This window comes from Pyrus communis, chromosome 8 (genome assembly GCF_963583255.1).
Source record: "Pyrus communis chromosome 8, drPyrComm1.1, whole genome shotgun sequence".
NCBI lineage: Eukaryota > Viridiplantae > Streptophyta > Magnoliopsida > Rosales > Rosaceae > Pyrus > Pyrus communis.
Window position 1 is genome coordinate 1664044 of NC_084810.1, and position 20856 is coordinate 1684899.

The 20856-nt window shown below is 38.6% G+C and overlaps 4 protein-coding genes across 5 annotated transcripts; 3 read left to right on the top strand and 1 right to left on the bottom strand.

The window, feature by feature from the left end:
- Positions 1–59: 59 nt before the first annotated feature.
- Positions 60–3306, top strand: LOC137742723 (protein WHAT'S THIS FACTOR 1 homolog, chloroplastic-like). 2 transcript variants are annotated; one of them, XM_068482664.1, is made up of 4 exons: positions 60–1329; positions 2323–2361; positions 2455–2585; positions 2828–3306. In XM_068482664.1, the coding sequence occupies exons 1-2, from the start codon at positions 147–149 to the stop codon at positions 2328–2330; spliced, it is 1191 nt and encodes a 396-aa protein (XP_068338765.1). In that variant the 5' UTR covers positions 60–146; the 3' UTR covers positions 2331–2361; positions 2455–2585; positions 2828–3306. The 2 variants fall into 2 exon arrangements, with proteins under 2 accessions (XP_068338765.1, XP_068338766.1); XM_068482665.1 differs by lacking the exon at positions 2323–2361.
- LOC137741812 (uncharacterized) lies at positions 2782–3285 on the top strand. Its single transcript, XM_068481529.1, has one exon. The coding sequence runs from the start codon at positions 2782–2784 to the stop codon at positions 3283–3285; it is 504 nt and encodes a 167-aa protein (XP_068337630.1).
- A 3724-nt stretch (positions 3307–7030) lies between the features above and the next one.
- On the top strand, positions 7031–16151 carry LOC137741813 (uncharacterized). The gene is made up of 4 exons (XM_068481530.1): positions 7031–7127; positions 14384–15310; positions 15425–15663; positions 16107–16151. Exons 1-4 carry the CDS (start codon positions 7031–7033, stop codon positions 16149–16151), a joined length of 1308 nt encoding a protein of 435 aa, XP_068337631.1.
- A 1809-nt stretch (positions 16152–17960) lies between these two features.
- Positions 17961–19336, bottom strand: LOC137741358 (adenylate isopentenyltransferase 3, chloroplastic-like). The gene is made up of 2 exons (XM_068481079.1): positions 19156–19336; positions 17961–19052 (listed from the first exon to the last, which is right to left on the bottom strand). The coding sequence occupies exon 2, from the start codon at positions 18992–18994 to the stop codon at positions 18062–18064; it is 933 nt and encodes a 310-aa protein (XP_068337180.1). The 5' UTR covers positions 18995–19052; positions 19156–19336; the 3' UTR covers positions 17961–18061.
- Between the last annotated feature and the right edge of the window lie 1520 nt (positions 19337–20856).

The following is a 20856-nucleotide window of genomic DNA, read 5'->3' on the forward strand; positions in this document are numbered from 1 at the left end:
TGTTTGCATTATTACATTTTTGACACGCGGACGGAAATGCCCCGCTCTCATCTCTTTCCTCGTCATTGCTACAGAAACCCTGAAATTTGCCCCTCCCTCTCTCACTGTGTCCGGTGACTGAGTCAGCTCGGTGTCCGATTGCAGCTATGCTCTCCAAAACCCGAACACTCTGTTCCTATCTGCACACCCGCAAACCCACTCTCACACCCAGCACCCACCCAGCAACCCACCTCCAACCGCGATCAATCTCGAGCCTCAAAGTCGTATGGCGCAAGGACCGGAAGCTCGACCAGGCAATCGAAAACGACAAACCCTACAAGCTCTGCGCCCGCGTCGTCAAGGAGGTCCTCAACGAACCGGGTCGGGTAATCCCGCTCCGGTACCTCGAAAAACGGCGCGAGAGGCTGCGGCTCAACATCAAAGTCAAGACCTTTCTTAGCAGAAACCCAGGTTTGTTCGATGTTTACTATGATAGGATTAAACCCAAATCGGAACCGGTTCAGTTTCTTCGATTTAGCGATAGGTTAAGGATGTTTCTCGAGGAGGAGGAGAGGATTTTTAAGGAAAATGAGCCGTTGATTGTGTCTAAATTGTGTAAATTGCTGATGATGTGTAAGGATAGGGTTGTTAGTGTTGATAAATTGGTTCATGTGAAGAGGGAATTCGGGTTTCCGAACGATTTCTTGGTTAGCTTGGTGCCCAGGTATCCGCAGTATTTTCGGATACTTGGGTGCCCCGGAGAGGAGAATTGTTATCTGGAATTGGTTTCGTGGAACCCCGAGTTTGCGAAATCAGTGATTGAGAGGAGGGCAGAAGAGGAGTCGAATTTGACAGGGATTCGGGTTCGGCCTAATTTTAACTATAGGCTGCCTTCAGGATTTTTCTTGAAGAAGGAAATGAGGGAGTGGGTTAGGGATTGGGTGGAAATGGATTACATTTCTCCGTATGAGGATGTATCGAAATTGGATCAAGCTTCGCAGGAAATGGAGAAGAGGACGGTTGGAGTTTTTCATGAGTTGTTGTCATTGTCTTTATTTAAGAGGATTCCTGTGCCGATATTGGGGAAATTTAGTGACGAGTATAGATTTTCGAATGCTTTCTCGAATGTGTTCACAAGGCATGCGGGGATATTCTATCTGTCATTGAAGGGAGGGATTAAGACGGCTGTGCTGAGGGAAGCGTACAAGGATGAACAGTTGATTGACCGGGATCCATTGCTAGAGATAAAGGACAAGTTTGCAGAGCTATTGGAGGAGGGATGGAGGGAGAGACGAGAGCAGTTGCGGTTGCAAAGGGAAGAGGTTGAGAAGGACAAGGAAATGATGACAGGTAATGATTCTTAATCAATAATTTGTATTGATGTTGAGCTGCAAGTAGTGTTGAAAGTATCGGATGATCTTGGTTGTGTGGGATTATTGAATTTGTAATCCACCACATTCATCTCAAATTTTGTAGCGATTCTTGGTGTACCTGAATATCTTTAATGGAGGATGAAACTAGTTTTTTTGGTTCCATATTGTATTCAAGTTTCTTTTTATTGGACTTTACAACAATTCATGAAGTTGAAATTATATACGGAATCCTAAGACCGTTGTGATGCTTCTTGGTGATTTGTGTAATTGATAAATTATAAAACGGTGATAGTTAACGGTGAAAATATTCATCTTTTTAGCATCCCCATTTTTGAAGTTCGCCTATGTGACTGTCACTATGACAATTTGTGATGCTTGCTCGTAAAGTGCATGATTGATATAACATAAAAACGATGGTGATAATTATGTGACTTTCATGGACAGTTGGACTCATGCTTAATGTGTTTCTCACATTCAGTTCCGTCCCAACTTATCATATTCACAATATGACACAATTTTAGCAAAAGGTGACCTTATTATTGTGCAGTCAAAGTGCAACTATAGTATCGGTGTATTTAATGCTGGTGATTGATTTCTTAGACAATGAACACCTTCTGACAAGTAACTTTTAAAGGGAATATCCACTGAAAATGGTTATGATGAATTTGCTTCTGTTCAGAGCATCGGTTAGTTTATACCCCATTTCAAATGAATGCTACTCCGTTTACCAATCGTAATTGAATTGATATACTTTTGAGCTTTCCTATTCTGCATTGCTTTCGGATGGCCTTCCGTAATGAACTGGAGGTTCAATTTGAGCTTTAGCTGAAACCGTTTCATTTCTTTGAAATGATTCTGCAAACCGGGGGCATGATGGCCTTGTATTGGATTCTTACATATTTCATGATCTCTATGTTGTGATCAAATAGGATGGTAGTGTTTATATTACTGATGTCTGCTAAATTTACAGGGCAATGACACGTCAGATTGTCTTGGCAATGGTAGAAAGGTCGGAGCAATGACAGGGCAAACGTCAGATTGAATTACGACTAAAAGATAAATCTTTAACAATTTTCAAATAATGTAATTTCTGTTCTTGCAGTTTGGTAGGAGCAAGGTCGGTTGTGGAAACACCATTTGGGAGAGTTTGCACGTCACCTAACACAAACAGAGTCTTCACACCAAATGAATGGGAATCAGTAAACCATTCAGAACCTGAAGCTCATTCCCTTGGTAATCTCCATTACTTTTTTAATTAGTATAATTGTTATAATTATTACCCACAAAGAGAGCCTAACAACTAAGAAAACAAGAACCTTACGAAACCACGACAGTGTATAAATAGACGGATTAGCAGAAACACCTAAAACCCATCCATATTTCTTCTCTTTCACATCACATGTGATAGCAGAAGAAGAAGATAGCTGAAATGGTCATGGGGAGAGTCAAGATTCTTACTTTAACCTTGTTTGCAGCTTCCCTACTCTTCCTGCCGAAGATGGAGGCGCAGCTTCTATTCCCACCTGTCCGCCCTTTCTGTGCATCACAGTTTGCCCTTGCTAACTATGCTTGCTCGATACTCCCCTTTGCTCCGATGCCCCCTCCAACACCCCCCTCCCCTCCTCCCCCTTCTCCCAATGATGATGGACAGGAAGAGCAACATGACCATGGCCATGGCCATGGACATGGACATGGACATAATCACGGGCATAGACATGTCCATCATAGGCACAGGCATCATGTGCATGAATCCATACCTGCAGAAGATAATTGTTGTAGGTGGTTAACCCAGCTGGATAATCAATGTGTGTGTGAGCTGCTGGTTCACCTGCCTAACTTCCTCGTTAGGCCTGCTCATGTGTACTCCGTGGTTATCGGAGAAACTTGCACCGTTACCTACACGTGCGGAACCCCGATCAGGATAAAGATATGAAGAATAAAGCGTATTTACTTATCAGCGTACGAAAAAATTTATTTACACTCCTTGTTTATATTTGGTGTTACATGAGGTTTGGTGTTGTTTATTTAACTGCTTATTATGTTTTCGTTCCAATTCATAAAACTTGCGGTTGAATTAGACTTTACTACAGTTTCACATTTGATGAAATATATTTTCCACTATTAAAACTCGACGGCCAATCCAAACCAATCCAATTATATGAAATGGATTGGATTGGTTTGGATTGAAAATCCACAATCCGATCTATCTTGGATCGATCAAATGTGGATTGGCTAGATTTTTTGAACCGACGAGCACCCCTAATTGATTCAGTTTTCGTGTCGGATGTGATGCAACAATTTTACCGTTGAGAATATGAATCTCACAGAACTAAAGCTTTACATTTAGATGCGGGCTGGCTACGTTTTTGTGGGCAGACAAGCACCCCTAGTTGTTTAACCACAACAAGTGACTGAGTGGAAAGTAGGACACACTACCTAAAGGAAAAAACGGGAGGTATAGGATTCCAATATCTTGTAAGTTGTGAATCTGCTTGATTGTGGTCACGTCACGAGTAGAGTGCAATTTTCAACTAGCCTTCTTTAGGTTCGGAAGGGATGGATAATCATGGTTAACCATCGCTTGTTCCTCTTCTTCTTTTTAATCTTTAAAATAAAAATAAAAAAATAAAAAAAAAACCACCCCTAGCTGCTTTAGTTTTTGTACGGGAAGTGATGCAACGGTTTTCATGTTGTGAAATGAATCCCACGTCAGAAAAGTAAAGCTTCTCACATACAAGTTGATGCGATCTCGAGTCTTTTCGTACACTATCAAACAATTTTTCGTTTACTCTAATGACCTGATCTAATTAACATGATATTAGATCCAACTTACTCACCACACGTTTATACGTTGCATAAGATATGAATATGATTATTTTTTACTTTATTTTTATTTTTGTTGCAAGAGAGATTCATTTATCTCAAGATAAAGTAATATAGTCATGAATCCAGGAGTTCATAAATCAAACAAGAAATGAGGTATAAATTTTATTTTTATATTTTTAAAGGATCAATTAGTGGCAAAGCCACATCAGTTGACCCTTTTGGAGGCCGGAAAAACTCATAGACACATTTCACCTTCTCATGAATGCTATCGTGTGGTTTACCAACATCAGGAATCGAATCCAAAATCAGCTATGCGAAATACGGGTTTAAAATTTACCCCAACCACTGGGGTTCTCTTGTCCTGAGATATAAATTAGGGTTTTCTTCTTGCTCATACAATTGTAGAATCTAAGATAATATATGATATATCTTAGGCTCTATGAATGAAAAGTTTCCAAGTGTCTGCAAATGCGACAAGAATAGAAAATGGAGATTGTATATATGCTGATAACAACCCCAATAATAAAATATTCCAATCTAAAAGATGGTGACTTGGTTGAAGAGAGTTTATTTGAAATTTAACTTTATTTTCCAGAAAGAATAATTGACTATATATACAAACTGGTTGTATTGGAGGGTATCAATATACTCGTTCTTGTTGAATATAAGTTCCACGTCAGAAAACTGAGAAAATAAAATACAAGATATATGTGTATAGTTTCACTTCTAATATATATAGATCTTTTATGATAAAACTCAACACCTAGTAGTAGGTGGTTAAATTTTGATATTATCGGTATGATTAGGAATGGATCAATGAGTCGTCTCTCTGAATATGTGACAGTTCTTCCTCCCTTTTCACCCAAAACTTCATTCCTTGCTTTTTTTTGTTTCTTCTATGAATTTTATGCAACAATATGCTCTGCATTTAAATATTGAAATCTACATTGACCAGATACCACACTTACAAACTTTAAAACTTCCGTACGAGGGGGACCATTGTGAGCCAAAACGTGTACGTATATGCGATCTTATAATTAAAAAGTTGAAATTGTTATCAACGTGTTGATTTTAAAAACTACCAAGTCTACGAGGCGCGCATGCCGAGTAACTAATGAGCTAACTACGTTTTTTGGTTATGTGAGGGGCATGCCAACTCGACGGTCAAGCTCGGTCAGGGAGTAAAATATGCTGATGTCGTGTTGAGCGCGCTGCTGACTTTTTGATCTTGTGACTGCAGCCGAGGAAGGAACACGTCTCGGTCTTTGGGTTCTAGAGCCTGAAGACAAGGTTGCTAGTTATGTGAAGTTTACAAATCATCGGCGTCGAGTTCGATCACAATGATTATATTCGTGAGAGTATAAACATGTCGAACTGGCACCAGACTATATGGACACAAATACTAGAAAGAGATGTATGTTTTGATGGTAAATGTGGTTTAGTTGTCGGAACGTCGAACTCTAAAGTGTACTTGTGAATATCCAATCATAAAACAACTCGGCGCTTAACATGCCAAGCCTAGTAACCTGTAACACCTCACTTTGCCGAGAAGGCTGATGAGATGACCTATACCAACTAGGACTCGAAAATCCTTATCAACCGAGACTTGAATAAATAACCAACCAGTCTCGAAGCAGTACTTCCAGTGTTGTTTATCCAAACTGAAGATGTCACTGGTTGCCTTGACAGTGTTGTTTATCCAAACTGAAGATGTGTTGGCGGGAAGAAAGGGGAGAAGGATAAAATCTCAAGTTGTTGAATTGGAGGGGGTTTCAATGTTGCCTACGACTCTGTATTTATAGCATCTATATTTTTTGCTTAGCACAACCTGATAATTTCGTAGAAACCAATTGAAACTCAAACTCATAAAATGAAAGACTGATTCGTGGCATAGACTAAAGCCTATCTTCCAGATGGCTGACTTTTCAATCAAAATAAAAACCTATCTAGGCTTATCCCATCATGACCAAAAGCCTAGCTTACCTAGGTTTCTTATCTCAGTTGAATATCAGAGTGCGGAACAAACAAGACTACAAAATAATAAGAATATTATTAAACAAACAAGAATGCTGGAACGACTACAAAAACCTTAAGAAGCTACATTGTGACTAACTTATTCTCTAATGAATAACAAAACACTCTATTTATAATAAAATAACCCTAATCTTTAACTAAACCTAATTCTAATGGGCTGAGCCCAAATCCTAAATCTAAGATTTTCCAACACCCTCCCATCAAACTCATAGCGGTAAACAACATGAGTTTGCCAACAAGTAGATGTGGATGCATGTTTCATTAGTCAGACAGATAGGCAGGCTCGGCAATGCTGACAGACAAGCAGGCTTCACAACGGTGACAAACAGACAGGCAGGCAGGCTTCGCAACACGGACAGACAGACAAGCTCCTCTACAAGCGGATAGGTAGGTATGCAAACAAGATCCGCTACAAGTGGACAGCCACTAATGCTAACAAATACAGATTTCAGTAAACATATGTTGGAAGTATGGAGCCCGTCACGTAACGATGAGATTCCTATAACCCAACAACAACAAACAAGAAAACAGAGACTTCGACAATAATCACTCAGGTAGTCACTAATCCAAGCACTTGAGTGACTACCAAGCAGGCAACATCATACTTCAAACAAATCGCATACTTCATACAAAAAATCTAACAACCCAATATAGGCACCCTTATCTTCTTAGCCCATTTTATCGGTCCAATCCAACAAAGTAGCCCAATAGACAAACAATGGCCCAACTTATTAAGTTATAGAGCTGTCAAACCCTGACATAGTCAGATATGGTGAAGCAACGATGGTCTTGTACTAGCATGGGTCGTACCGACAATCATGTCAGGTACTGGGAACTTCAGGCAGACGCTAGACTATGGTGGTATGATGCGAGATCGTGGAGATGTGGTTCAGGCTGGCGGCAGTTCGAACGATGGTGCGAATCAGCGGGGGTAACCTACGGGTTCAATATTCTTCAGGTTGCTGGCGGCATGGTGTGGGGTTGATGCGAGTGTAGTAACAGCAGCATGTTTCTTGGTTTTGTGCGGCAGTGAGTCCAGGAGGCAGTGCAAATGTGGTAGATTCATCGGATTCCTAGGTTAGTGGTGGCTTGTGGGTGCGAGCAAGTGCAGGGTGATCAAGCAGGAATGGCTACGGGTCAGTAGTGCAACGGTGATGATTTAGCAATAGTGGATGGTGTTGTGACGGCGTGCTTGCAGGCGCGACTTGGTGGTGATCTGATGCGGGAAACGGCGAAGCACAACAACGCTTCATCAAGTTTTTTCTTTTCTAATATTAAACTAAACCCAAATGACGACAACAACATGACAGAAGCAACATACTAGATGAAACTGATAACAACCAAAGTAGATCAAATCCCGAAGGATTGAACTTGCTCTAATACTAAGTTGAATATTAAAGTGCGAAACAAACAAAACTACAAAATAATAAGAATATTATTAAACAAATGAAAATGCCGAAACGGCTACAAAAATCGTAAGAGGTTACATCATGACTAACTTATTCTTTAATGAATAACAAAGCACTCTATTTATAATAAACTAATCCTAATCTCTAACAAAACCTAATTCTAACGGGCTGAGCGCAAATCCTAAATCTATTATTTTCCAACAATCTCATCATCATAATTCCATCAAATCACTTCACCAATTGAATCCATCATGCACATTTCCCATGACGAAGACCATGTACATGCATGGTGGTTCCTTCAACAAATTAAACTCTGAAAATTAACTGTAATTGATGAAATATAATCACCATATCTCAAGATAAAGTCACGTGCTACAACCCCATTCACTCCAACACGTCCATGAATTCCAAACCAATTTGAATTGTACCACCCACTTCAATACAAGAGATAGGATTTGAAGGGATAAGACTTGGTTTTGATAATAATTAGCCACGTAGAAGATTGCATGCACCTGGGGCTTTTGATACGATGAGCCCATTCGAATGTCTTTGTGCAATCCTTTGAAGACGGATCATATAATCTCTTTTCAAAACAACCAACTGGATTCCTTCCAAAAAAAAAAACAACCAACTGGATATACCTAATATTAGGTTGAGATATCCTAATATATATATATATATATATATATATTAAGAGATAATATCATAATTAAAATCATAATATTATTTCTCATTAATAATTGAAAATCATTTCAACCTCTTTGTCATTCAACGGTTTAAAATTATACTCATTTAACGACCTCGATTACTCGGATCGATAGTGTAATTTTGGGTCCAAACACAAAGATATAGCTTTTTGTGTATGAAAGGACATAACCATTATTTTTTCCTTGTAAAAAGGCTAACAAGAATAGAATCTTACATCTACATATAGGTATAAATTCACTTTGTTTGGACATATTATAGCTCAAATAGAAGAAATTTTTAGATGTCACCGATGAACATTCATGTGATAAGAGACATAATACATGATTGTTTAAATCTGGTGAGAGAGCGTTTTGACTTTGTTGGAACCGAGCTAGTTATTTTGGTCGAAATTTGAGAGACAATAGATGTCACAGATATATGAAATAGATAAACACATGATTGCATACAGGTGAAATAAGGCATGTTTTCTCTTTAAGTAATCGATCGGTCCATTTTGTCTTCTTGTTGTGCTGTGGGTATTTTCCTAAGTGGGTCCTAAGCATTTCATTTTCCAGCCGGGTGTGCTTGATGAATAAGAACCAGAATAATGATGCATCGTGCATCGTGCATCGTGCATAAAAATGACAACAGCTAGTGAGTGGTTTCCGAATATCTATAATTTGTTTCCATTTTTGTGGTTTTAGTATTTTCCTTTTTGGGTCAGAAATCCAAGAAAAACAAACGACATGACAGGGCAGCAAGTTATGAGAATCTTTCATGCTAATCAAATGTTTCTCTTCATTTGTGATTGTATCATTGATATATAAATGATTACAATAATACACGTGTTATATTAATGAAGAAAATTGAAATCTCATTATAAAATTTATTACAAATATGAACTATGTAAAATTTTACATTCTCGACAATGTGAAATTCATACCGTCAACAATCTATTACTTTTGTATAATATCTATAGGCACACAAAAACAAAAGGTAAAAAACCCAAAGCCACTTGTGGGACTATGTTCTCATGCTTCTTGTACCTCTACAACTACAATACAGAACACAAGAGGCCCGCCCATCTGGGCAAGTTTACCATAAAACAGTAAGTAATTAATGAGAACAAACTAGATTAGGGTTTTGAGTGTTAGACAAAAATGGTGAGCCTACCCAAGGTGATGCATTTGGGTTTTGAGTAGTGGACAAAATGGACAGGTGACAAGAATGAGCTTTGAGTCATGTATATTATGATCTATGTACGTACGAGCTTGAGACAAAGTATCCCTGAGCACCAAACATCGACCATGAATTTTGTCTAATTAAATTGGACTTGAACAACTAGTTTGCAGCACAAGGTTTTTATATACTTATTAGGGAATGTTAGAGATCTTCGTAGTTTGAACTTTTTCATGTTATCTTCTCGATCTTGCAATTTCACGCTGTGATTCGAACAGTTTATTTCTAAATCAATCTTTAAAGACAATCTTTACAAAATATTAACTAAATCTGAAATCTCTTAATCGAATAACGATTATTCAATTATTAATAAACGAACTATATATTTTCCTTAAAACAATGAATTTTGATGCAGCAACATGATATAATTAATAGAAAATTGAATGAAATGCCTTAAGTTAGAATCCACTACGCTACCAAATTAGAATTCATCATAAAGTGGGAAAAGCCTCATAGTTAACTTATGAACGATATGAAAGATTACAACCCTGCACCTTTAGAGATCAATCCTAGGTTATCTAGGAGTACAAATAAAAAACGAATTAAACAAATAACAAAATAGCTACATGTCCTAAAAACTCCCATTAAACCAGCGAACTTGGCAAAAAAATGGCCATGCGTCAGGACAAAGCGCTCATCTTGTTGTTACAGCGAGTTGTGGGCTCAAATCGAACGTAGCTCCAACATGCAATGTTTGGGTCTTGCCGCCATTACGCCTTCTCATATGTTTTTTGATCGTTTCAGTCATTTGCTCTACATCAAATTTTAACAATGTTAATCGAGCAGTAAAGTAATTTCTAATTTTGATGATTTTTTTTTAATAATTCATCTTAAAAAATGACCTATATATTTTCGATCATGAAACAACATTTTAAATAAAAAATGAACAAGACTTGGCTACTCAAAGATGAGTAGGAACTCCTACTCAAAACTCTTAGTATTTTAATCACAGAGATTTGTGCTAATGATCAGAACCGTTCATACTATAAATCACACTGTAAAGATCATCTATGCAAAAAATAAATTAAAACTAAGGTCGTTTAGTCAATCTATTGTAGCAAATACATAGACGGTTCGTAATGCTTTTACCAATACCATTCATTTGTTTTCAAAAAATTTGATGACTAAATGACCTTATTTTTAATTTTTTTTTTTTGTAGAGACGATCTTTAAGGGGTGATTTATAATTTGAACGATTCTGATTATAAACACGAAGTTCTATAAATTGACAACAAATCATTTTGAGAAATTTTGAATAAGAGTTCATACTCATCTTTAAGTAGCTAAGTATTGTTCAGGATTGTCAAAAATATAGACCGAAAAAATCTAAGTAGAAAGTTGCTAGCACCTTTCTCATTTATTATTTTGGAGTCTGGGACAAGGGTGGGGCGTTGCATCTGTCTTATCATTTGGACCCTGTATGTGAACAAGGTTCCTCTCCATATCCTCTTTGTGGGGATTCGAAGGATCAATCAATCATGTTCATTCATCGTATATCGTGCAGTTAGTTTTCGTTAGGTACTATTTATATTTAATTTTAATTTAAAATGATTTCTGACTGCACGATATACGATGAACATACATGATTAATTAATCATCCGGATTCCCACAAAAAGGATTCAGAGCAAGGGCGGAGCTACCATGGGCCTAAGGGGCAGATGCCCCCACTGAGATTTTTCTGATGCTGGCATGCTGCTCAAACTGATCTGGTTTTGCAGTAGCAGAGCCCCCACTGAACTGATTTGGTTCTGCAGAAGCAAAGTTGGGTCTTATATATATATATATATATATATTTATTTATTTATTTAAATCCAGGGCAAAACGACGTCGTTTTGGTTCTAGTTAAAAAAAAAAAAAGAAAAAGGAAAGGTTATAGGGGGACCGCTTGTCCCCACGGTCCACCCCCATTCCCTGATTCCCATCTCTCCGTTTCCTTTTTATTTCCCTTGCCAATCAGAGAGCAGCGATGTGACATCCCGTCCCAAAATTCATGTTAACGTACGTGTGAAATTACAACTTTGCCCCTAGTTCGTTTTTGTCATGTTTTTGGTTGCTTGGTGTGGTGTTGGCAGGTGTTGGGCCACACACACACACACTCTCACCTTCACTGTCTCTCTCTGTCTCTTTCCCTGTCTCTCTCTCTCTCTCCCGAGCTCCCTTCTTTCTTCTTCTTCCTTCTGTAAACGTACGGACACACACCAAACCCATCAAATCTTAGTAGATCGAGGGAACCAAGGACACTGTCGAACTCGTGAGGTTGAGAGGAGCACGATCGTACCATTTTCAGGTAAGAACTTCACCATTTTCACGAAGACAGTTTGGGGTACTATTCATGCAAAAATTATTCATCACGTTTTTGGGATTTTGAAGCTCGTGGGTAGCTTGGTGGAGTCCCAAGGAGCCTCGGAGTGCTTCGTTTGACGGAAGTGGACGTCGGAATCGCCTGGTTTGAAGTTGGCCGGTTTTTGAGTTTGGAGACAGGTATGATCTCGTGATTTTTAGGCTTTAAAAGTGGTCTAACGTTGTTCTACTAGTCTAGGGCTTCAATTTGGTTCAAGAAACGTGAAAAATGGTTGAGAAACGAGTGAGAAAACGAAGTTAGAAAATTTTTCCAGTTTCCGACGCCGGCAACGTCGCCAGAGGCTCGCCGGAGAAGGTGACAGAATATTCCGTCAAATCTGACGGAATATTCCTGACGCCGTTGACGGAATCCGTTAGAACTAACGGAATATTCCTCACGGCGTCAGTTGACGCCGTCAGCGTGCCAAGCACGTGCCTGCGCGTGGCCGGCGCGTGAGGGCGCGTGCGGCGGTGGAAAATTTTTCTAAAAATATGGTTGTGATCCTGAGGTTGTGTAGAGCACGTTGGTATATTCATTTGTCCAATTTGAGTAATGTGTGAGAAGTTATTACGAGAAGTTGGTTATGTGCTTTAAAATTAACGTTTTTGTAGTTGTTTCGCGTATAGGTGATACGTACCCCAAGGACGAGCGTGGTCACTCGAGGCAGGGGGGCTACGACCCTTCCACTTACCAGTGAGTGGGCTTTTGGTTTTCCGTATATACCTATATACATTATATTCCCAGAAATTGATTAAAAAGGGTTATTTATTTTATGCCATGCACCATATTATTATCGTTTATGCATCATCACATGCATTAGTAGTGGCATACATATATATATGCGTATTTGGTGCTGTGGACGCACAGGTAAGTACCAGGTAAATGGTATTCATGTTTATATTCAGTAGTAGTTTGAGATGCTTAGAGAGCTCATAACCTGCACCCCCGGTGTTAGTGCTTCCGCCCAGAGTAGGGCACAATCCTTCACGTGATGTTCACCTCCCGCACCACACACTCAGCTTGGATCCAAGTTAGGTGCACAGTCCTGTCGTACAGACCACATTAGGTGGTTCCGACTCGTAGGTGACCCGCGATTATTCGCACAGCCTTCACGTGATCGTAGCACTAGAGCGTATATATGTATTACACCCAGGCCTGTCGTACAGACCACTTTAGGTGGTTCCGACTCGTGGGCAAGTTCAGTTATTGAGTTTGAGATTTGAGCTCTATATGCAGCCGTACAGGTCACGTTAGGTGACTCCGGCTGCCAGATTATATATTATTGATATGATTTATACCTGAGCACTTGCATTTCCATTATGAGATTCTGACATGGCATATTCTTGAGCATGATTGGCATATCTATACATACGTACATATGTTATTTTCTAAGAAGTATACAGGTTTTACGGCGAGGGGTTAGATTGTGTTTTACTAAATGGTTTTAGAAAAGATTTGTTTTTGCCCACTCACGCTTTTGTTTTGCGCCCCTCCAGGTTCTAGTTGCTTAGCAGTTTCGGTGGTTTCCCAGAAGGTTCTCCCGGCTTTTCTGACAGACACTCACCAGCGTAGGGTCACCTTCGGGTGTACTATTGTCGCATCTTTTCTTTTGGACTGCTGTAGACTTGCTCTGAACTTGTGTCTCAATTACACTAGCACTTGTTTTAGTACTTTGTATGCTAGTTTTTAATTATTCGTACTTTTATATTACTATCTCATTAGCTTCCGCACGTGCACATGGTTACGTCACCTCCGTGTGACGGCCAGCACGCCCTGATCTCGGTCGGGGTGTGTCAAGCGAGGTGCTGCTCTCTTCCCCCAAATTCCCAACATCTTGAAACGAAACGGAACAAGAGAAATGTGATGTTCCCAACCATGCCAGCAACCAGCCACTCCAGCCAGCCACTCTCTAGATGACATATATATATTTAGGTAAAATTTAATTCCTAAATCTATAATCCTTAACCCTAATTAATTATTTATGAAGAATTTTTGTTTAATTGGTATAGAAATATAGAATCATATGGTAAATGGTTATTGGTTATTGGTTATTGATTATTGATATGGATTCTATGATTACTGATGAATGAAATTATGAAATTACGAATTCTATGAATATGGGTATACATTTATTCATATGATTAGTTGAATTAAATGTTTATTTGTTAAATAATTTGTATGCTTATTGGTATTGCCATATTGGTTAATTGAATTGTTGCCTTGGTTGGATATGGATTAGTTATTAGGCATATTAGTATAGTATACTCTAGGATTAAGAGTCTAAGAATTTTATTGAGAATTTTATTGTATAAATTCTACAAATTACGTATGAACCTTATATGTCATTGGTATCAATATGATTAACTTGGCAGACTGAAACATCATGGAGAGGTTTTTCAAAAAAATATCAGTGCCGCCATCCCCAGTTATTGAGAAAAATAATGATACTCGGGGACAAGATAGTACATAATTTATCTTATCAAATCTTCCATCAGATCCTAGTAAGCGAATTCAAATTTTGGATTACAATCCTAATATTCGAGATCAAGTACGAAGAGCGTATGTGCTAGCTGGTCCTCAACAACCTAAAACCCATAATTTTCCTTACAAGAAATATGGAGACACGCAAAGACGATTCAACCCTGCTTGGTTTGATGATTTTCCTACTTGGTTGGAATATAGTGTAGAAAAAGATGCTGCCTTTTGTCTGTGTTGCTGCCTTTTTAAACCAAACATTGGAGAACAAGCAAGTGGTGATTTCTTTGTTGGTGAAGGATTTTCTAACTGGAAGAAGAAAGAAAGACTTCTAACTCATATTGGAGGCGTCAATAGTGCACACAATCAAGCATGGAGTAATTTTGAAGCTTTAAGGAGTCAAAAGCAACATATCCAATCTTTTTTCTCTAAAACTCATGATGAAGCTCGAATTCAATATAGAGCTCGGTTGAATGCATCAATTGATTGTTGTCGATTTCTTTTGAGACAAGGGCTTGCATTTCGTGGTAATGATGAATTTGAACATTCAAGCAACGATGGAAACTTTCTTGAGCTTCTACAGTTTCTTGCCGACCACAATGAGGATGTGAAAGCCGTTACTTTGAAAAATGCTCCGGAGAATCACAAATTGACATCACCAGATATTCAAAAAGACATTGTAAATGCTTGTGCAACTGAGACCATTAAGACTCTTATTAAAGACATTGGCACTTCGTTGTTCTCTATTTTGATTGATGAATCTCGCGACGTATCAACGAAGGAACAAATGGCTATTGTATTGCGTTATGTGGACAAGAATGGGCATGTCATTGAGCGTTTTATTGGCATTGAGCATGTTATTAGTACCGTTGCTCTTTCACTCAAGGAAACCATTTATGAGGTATTTTCTAGGCATAAATTAAGCATGTCTGGGTTACGTGGGCAAGGTTAAGATGGGGCCAGCAATATGCAAGGTGAGTTCAATGGTCTTAAATCTCTTATTATGAAAGAAAGTGGGTGTGCCTATTATATTCATTGCTTTGCACATCAACTTCAATTAGCTCTTGTAGTTGTGGCAAAGAAGAACATCCAAATTGAGTCTCTCTTTAGTATAGTTACTATTTTGGTAAATGTTGTTGGAGCTTCATCAAAGCGTTGTGATCTTCTTCAAGAGAAGCAATCTATTGCAGTTATTGAAGCACTTAACAGTGGTGAGTTTACAAGTGGGAAAGGCAAAAATCAAGAAACTATTTTGAAACGTGCTGGAGAATCACATTGGGATTCACACTTTGGTACTTTAGTAAGTATTATGATTATGTTTTCATCCATACTTGATGTACTTGAAGTAATAGCAGATGATGGAGTAAGCTCTCAACAAAGATGTGAAGCGAATAATTTATTGGATTCCATGCTATCATTTGATTTTGTGTTTAATCTACAATTGATGAAAGATATACTAGGAATAACCAATGAATTGTCACAAGCATTGCAAAGGAAGGATCAAGATATTGTAAATGCCATGAAGTTGGTTGGAGTTTGTAAGCAAAGGTTGGAGATAATGAGGAAAAGTGGTTGGGTTCTTTACTTAGTGAAGTCTCAGAATTTTGTCTTGAACATGATATTGATGTGCCTAATATGGATGATATGTTTCTTTCTCGAAGGCGAGGGCAACGAAAAGCACAAGCAGTCACAAATATGCATCATTATTATGTTGGGATATTTTATGTTGTTTTGGATTGGCAGCTTCAAGTACTAAATAATCGTTTCAATGAGACCAACACTGAGTAACTTCTTTGTTTGGCATGTTTATGTCCAGCCGACTCCTTCTCTGCTTTTGAAGCCAAAAGCTATTGCGTCTTGCCCAATTTTATCCTAAAGACTTCTCTATGAATGAGATGGTGATACTTAAGATTCAACTTGAGACTTACATTGTGGATATGCGGTCTAGCATTGAGTTTTCAGGTTTAAAAGAGATTTGAGATCTTGCAAAAAAAAAAAAAATGGTTCAATGCAAAAAACACAAGGTGTATTCGCTAGTTTACTTGCTTGTGACATTAGTACTAACTCTTTCAGTTGCTACTGCAACCGTTGAAAGAGCATTTTCGGCCATGAAAATTCTGAAGAATCGATTGAGAAATCAGATGGGAGATCAATGGATGAATGATAACATGATTATTTTTATAGAGAGAGAGATATTTGATGGTATTGGTAATGATGTTGTCATGCAACGCTTTCAGAACATGAAAACGTGTTGAGGGATATTGTAAGGGATTGTTGTATGAAAAACTTTTTGGATTAATATATAAGTATTGTGTTTAGTAAATTCTTGAGTTTTTTAATTATGACTTTGTTGTTTGAGGATGCCCCCATTCACACAAAGCTCTGGCTTCGTCCCTGATTTAGAGAATATCCTTGTTCCTTATATATCATGCTCCACACTGCATACTTGCAACTGAATGAGGAACCCTCCGGATCCTCTTTGTACGGATTTCGAAGATCTTCAAATCACGTATGTTCATTGTATATCGTGCGGTTAGTTTTCGTCAAATACTGTTTATATTCAATTTTAAATAAAAAAAATTTACAATAATTTTTTATTACACGATACACGATGAACGAATATGATTGAAGGATCTTCAAAATCTTCACAAAAAAGATTCGGAAAGAATCTTCATTCGTGCAAACTAATCGACGAAGGGTTTTGTGTGTGTGATGCGTGAAAAGAAAGCAAAGTCCTAAGTGTTTCAACTATTTTCTGTGGTTGCTTTTTATGAGAAGAAATATCGTCTATTCGCATCCAATTAGCTATGCTTTTGATTTCTTATCAAGAAATCATATCCAAAAACCAATTATATTAACTTAATTATCTTAGTTTGACGAGCATCGGAATACTATTGGTGACACGTTAATTTTAATTTTATTTATTAATAAAATAGTATCATTAACAACTTTATTATCGTAAGCCATGTTATTATCCACCCTTATTCTGATTCTATAAAGCAATGCATGACAAAAACTAAAGTGATATGAGGGTATGACATGTGTACGGAGCACATACTTAGGTTGTACCTGAAAAATCATCATAATTGACCCTACTTTTTCATGATCAAATACCTCTAACATGTAGTTAAAGACAAATTCTTCTTGCTAAAAAAGGACGTTAATACTGTATACACATTCGAAAGGATAAATTCGATGAAAAAGAAAGAATATAGTCTAGAGGAGTTGAGAGATGAGAATAGCCAAAGTTCATTTCAAATATGCTCTCGACCTTTCCAGCACCTGAAGTATACTAATCAATGAACCCATGAACCTACTTTTTTTTTTTACTTTGTGTTCCGGTTACAAGAAGTTCTAAATAAGAGCCAATTGGTATTAAACTTGAGGGAAAAGAGAGATTACTTTAGACTTTGTTGATTTACTACGTGATGATTTTGTTGAAATTAAAAGATCAAAGCTATGGTATTTATTTCACTAAAGATTTAGAGTTTTGCTCATCCCTCACTTTAATAATATCATTAAGAAAGCAAAAATTGAAACTATAATCATATCATGCATGATATAGAATGATACGATACAATAAATTAATGCTTAAGAAATGTCCATGACACTGACAATATTATTTTCTTTATTTTGCAATGAAGAAATTAGATTAACCAAAAGTTATATTGCATAAGAAAATTATAATGTCTAAGCCTCTAGTGAGTTGCACTTGCAGCAGCAAGTGCTGCAGGAACCCTAAGACTTCCAATATGTGGAGGAACCTCAGCTGTCATATTGTAAAGAAACTGGCCAACGATCATAGCACCTGGCCCCGACACAAGCTTCTCCCAGGCCTCATCGGCCTCCTTGCCGCGCTTTCGGAACACCTCTGTGGCATCCAACGGGTGCAGATTCCACCCTTTGATATTTCTAAGTCTATGAATCTTCTCCAATTGTCGGCATGCCAATTTGCACGTATTGTCCTTAATTTCGTCCACTGCTTGTTGTAGTAACCTGGCACGAGTTTCTTCATCCAAAAGTGGCCCATACCTGAAGTACTTATCGAATTCAGGGACCCCAATTGCCCTTCGAATCCCTTTCATGTAATCTGCATTGGGATCAAAGAACTCTCTCGCCTCATCCACCATTCCGTTTTGAACCATGCGGTCAACCCGTCCTGACACAAACGAGTGCATAACGGGTACAGACACATCTACCCATAAAAAGCAGCATTCGTACTTGGACCGAAATTTATAGTCATGGCCATCGACTAACGCCTCGATGTAGGAGTTGGAGCCTCCGACGATGATTGGAAGCCGATCACGGCCTAAAACGGATTCAATGGCAAGTGAGGTTAGGTCACAAAAATCCCTGGCCGTAAAATCTTCATTAGGATCTAGTATCCCTAGCAAATGGTGCCGTACACCACGTTGCTCTTCTTTGGTTATTTTGTTGGTGACTATATCAAGGCCTTCGTAGACTTGCATTTTGTCGGAGTTTATGATTTCTGCCGGGAAACAGGTGGCTAGGTCGATGGAGAGCCTTGATTTTCCGGTCCCCGTTGCCCCCATTACGATCACCACCTTCTCCTTCTGCCGGCGGGGATTGAACACATCCATTTTATGATTATGACCACTAGAAAGGAACATGTAATGTTTGTATTTGTTTGCACATTTGCATCATGTTGGTGATGATCAAATACTTTATCTGCAAAAAGTTAAGAAACATAAGCAAAACATAAAATTATGAAATCAAAACTTTAAAACAAATCAAATTTGTTCCAAATTTTGGATTTGGTTTTAATAATTACCTTTTAAATTGGTTTATGAGACACAACGAGCCAAAGAAGCTAGAGAGAGAAGTTGACAGGCGGCACGGCACGGCACACGCGTATTTACCTTTTTGATGTAACTAGCGAGATAGAGAGAGAATTGATGTCACTAGTAATCAGAGTTCTGAGCAAACAAAAAATATTCTCAAAAAGTTGAAGCAACTCCTTTACACCTCGTGTATGAAAGGGGAGGTTTTCATTGTTTATATACCGGGGAAATTGGCAATTTGGTCAATTGGCTATGTACTTGGAATTAGAAGTAGTCAACTATATATTTGTGGGGGAAGAGAAAAAGGAAATTAAAAGAAATGGTCTTGCAATATATTCCCTCCACAAAAGTTTGATTATTTATTGATTTGATTTGATTACCACTTGATGCAGGGAAGAAAATCCAAAGGAGTCTCGAGGAGACGCGGGATGATAATCTGTGAATTGCTCAACCAAGAGGAACGAAATTACTCACGTCTTTACAGGATAGAACCTGGAATCACTTGACCAATGGGCAACGGAATCACTCGACCAAAGGGCAACGGAATCACTCACGTTGTTAATCGTGGATTCACTCACATGACCAAGCCTCAAACTTGATTTAAGAAAGAAGAAAACTCTCTTCTTAGAATACTTTTAGTTTACTCAATTGGCTTCCTTTTGAGTACATAAGGATCCCTTTAAATAGAGAGATTACAAAGCATTGGTAGGGTAAATATTTAATAGTAGGATAGTTACTAGCATGGGCGGATCCATAGAGGGATCAAAGTGGTCCCAGGACCACCCGAAAGCTGGAAAAACGCCCATGAAGGTCCTCCGGGGACCCTCCAAATGTTTCGGCAAGGGGGAGAGATCTACTCCTAAGACTATATAGCCTAAGCCAAGGCAATGTCAAATAATGTTATAGTCCATTCAAAACCTGGTCCATCCATGGAGGAGGTGAAGGAATTGCAGGGCTGCAACAGCTTTCTCGCGAGGAAGATGAAAGAGACATTGACTCTTTTATTTTTTTTCCTTCTACGTTGTCGTTTTGGACGTCTCAATCAACCTCTTTATGGGCTATCGAATTTAAGAGTGATAAAAGCCCACTAACTTTAAAGACCTTTAATTTGTTTTTTTTTTTTCTTCTGGAAGTTGCCCATTTTTTAGATAATTTAAAAGAAAAAATAACTAAGTTTAGAGAACTGTTATCTTCTTTTCTTGCCAAAGAAAAGACTATTTATTTTTCATTTATTTCGTAAAAGATAGAAAACTATCAATGTAAGAGAACAAGGGAATTAAGGTTACTTAGTACTATAGTCTAGTGATGTCACATCCCGGCCCGGGGGGGACCACTTCCCGGGCCCGCTCCACCACCGTAGCACGATATTGTCCGCTTTGGGCCCCAACCACGCCCTCACGGTTTTGTTTCTGGGAACTCACACGAGAACTTCCCGATGGGTCACCCATCCTGGGAATGCTCTCGCGCGCTACTCGCTTAACTTCGGAGTTCCCATGGAACCCGAAGCCAGTGAGCTCCCAAAAGGCCTCGTGCTAGGTAAGGATGGGAATATACATATAAGGATCACTCCCCTGGGCGATGTGGGATGTCACAATCCACCCCCCTTAGGGGCCCGACATCCTCGTCGGCACACCACGACCAGGGTTAGGCTCTGATACCAAATTGTCACATCCCGGCCCGGGGGGGACCAC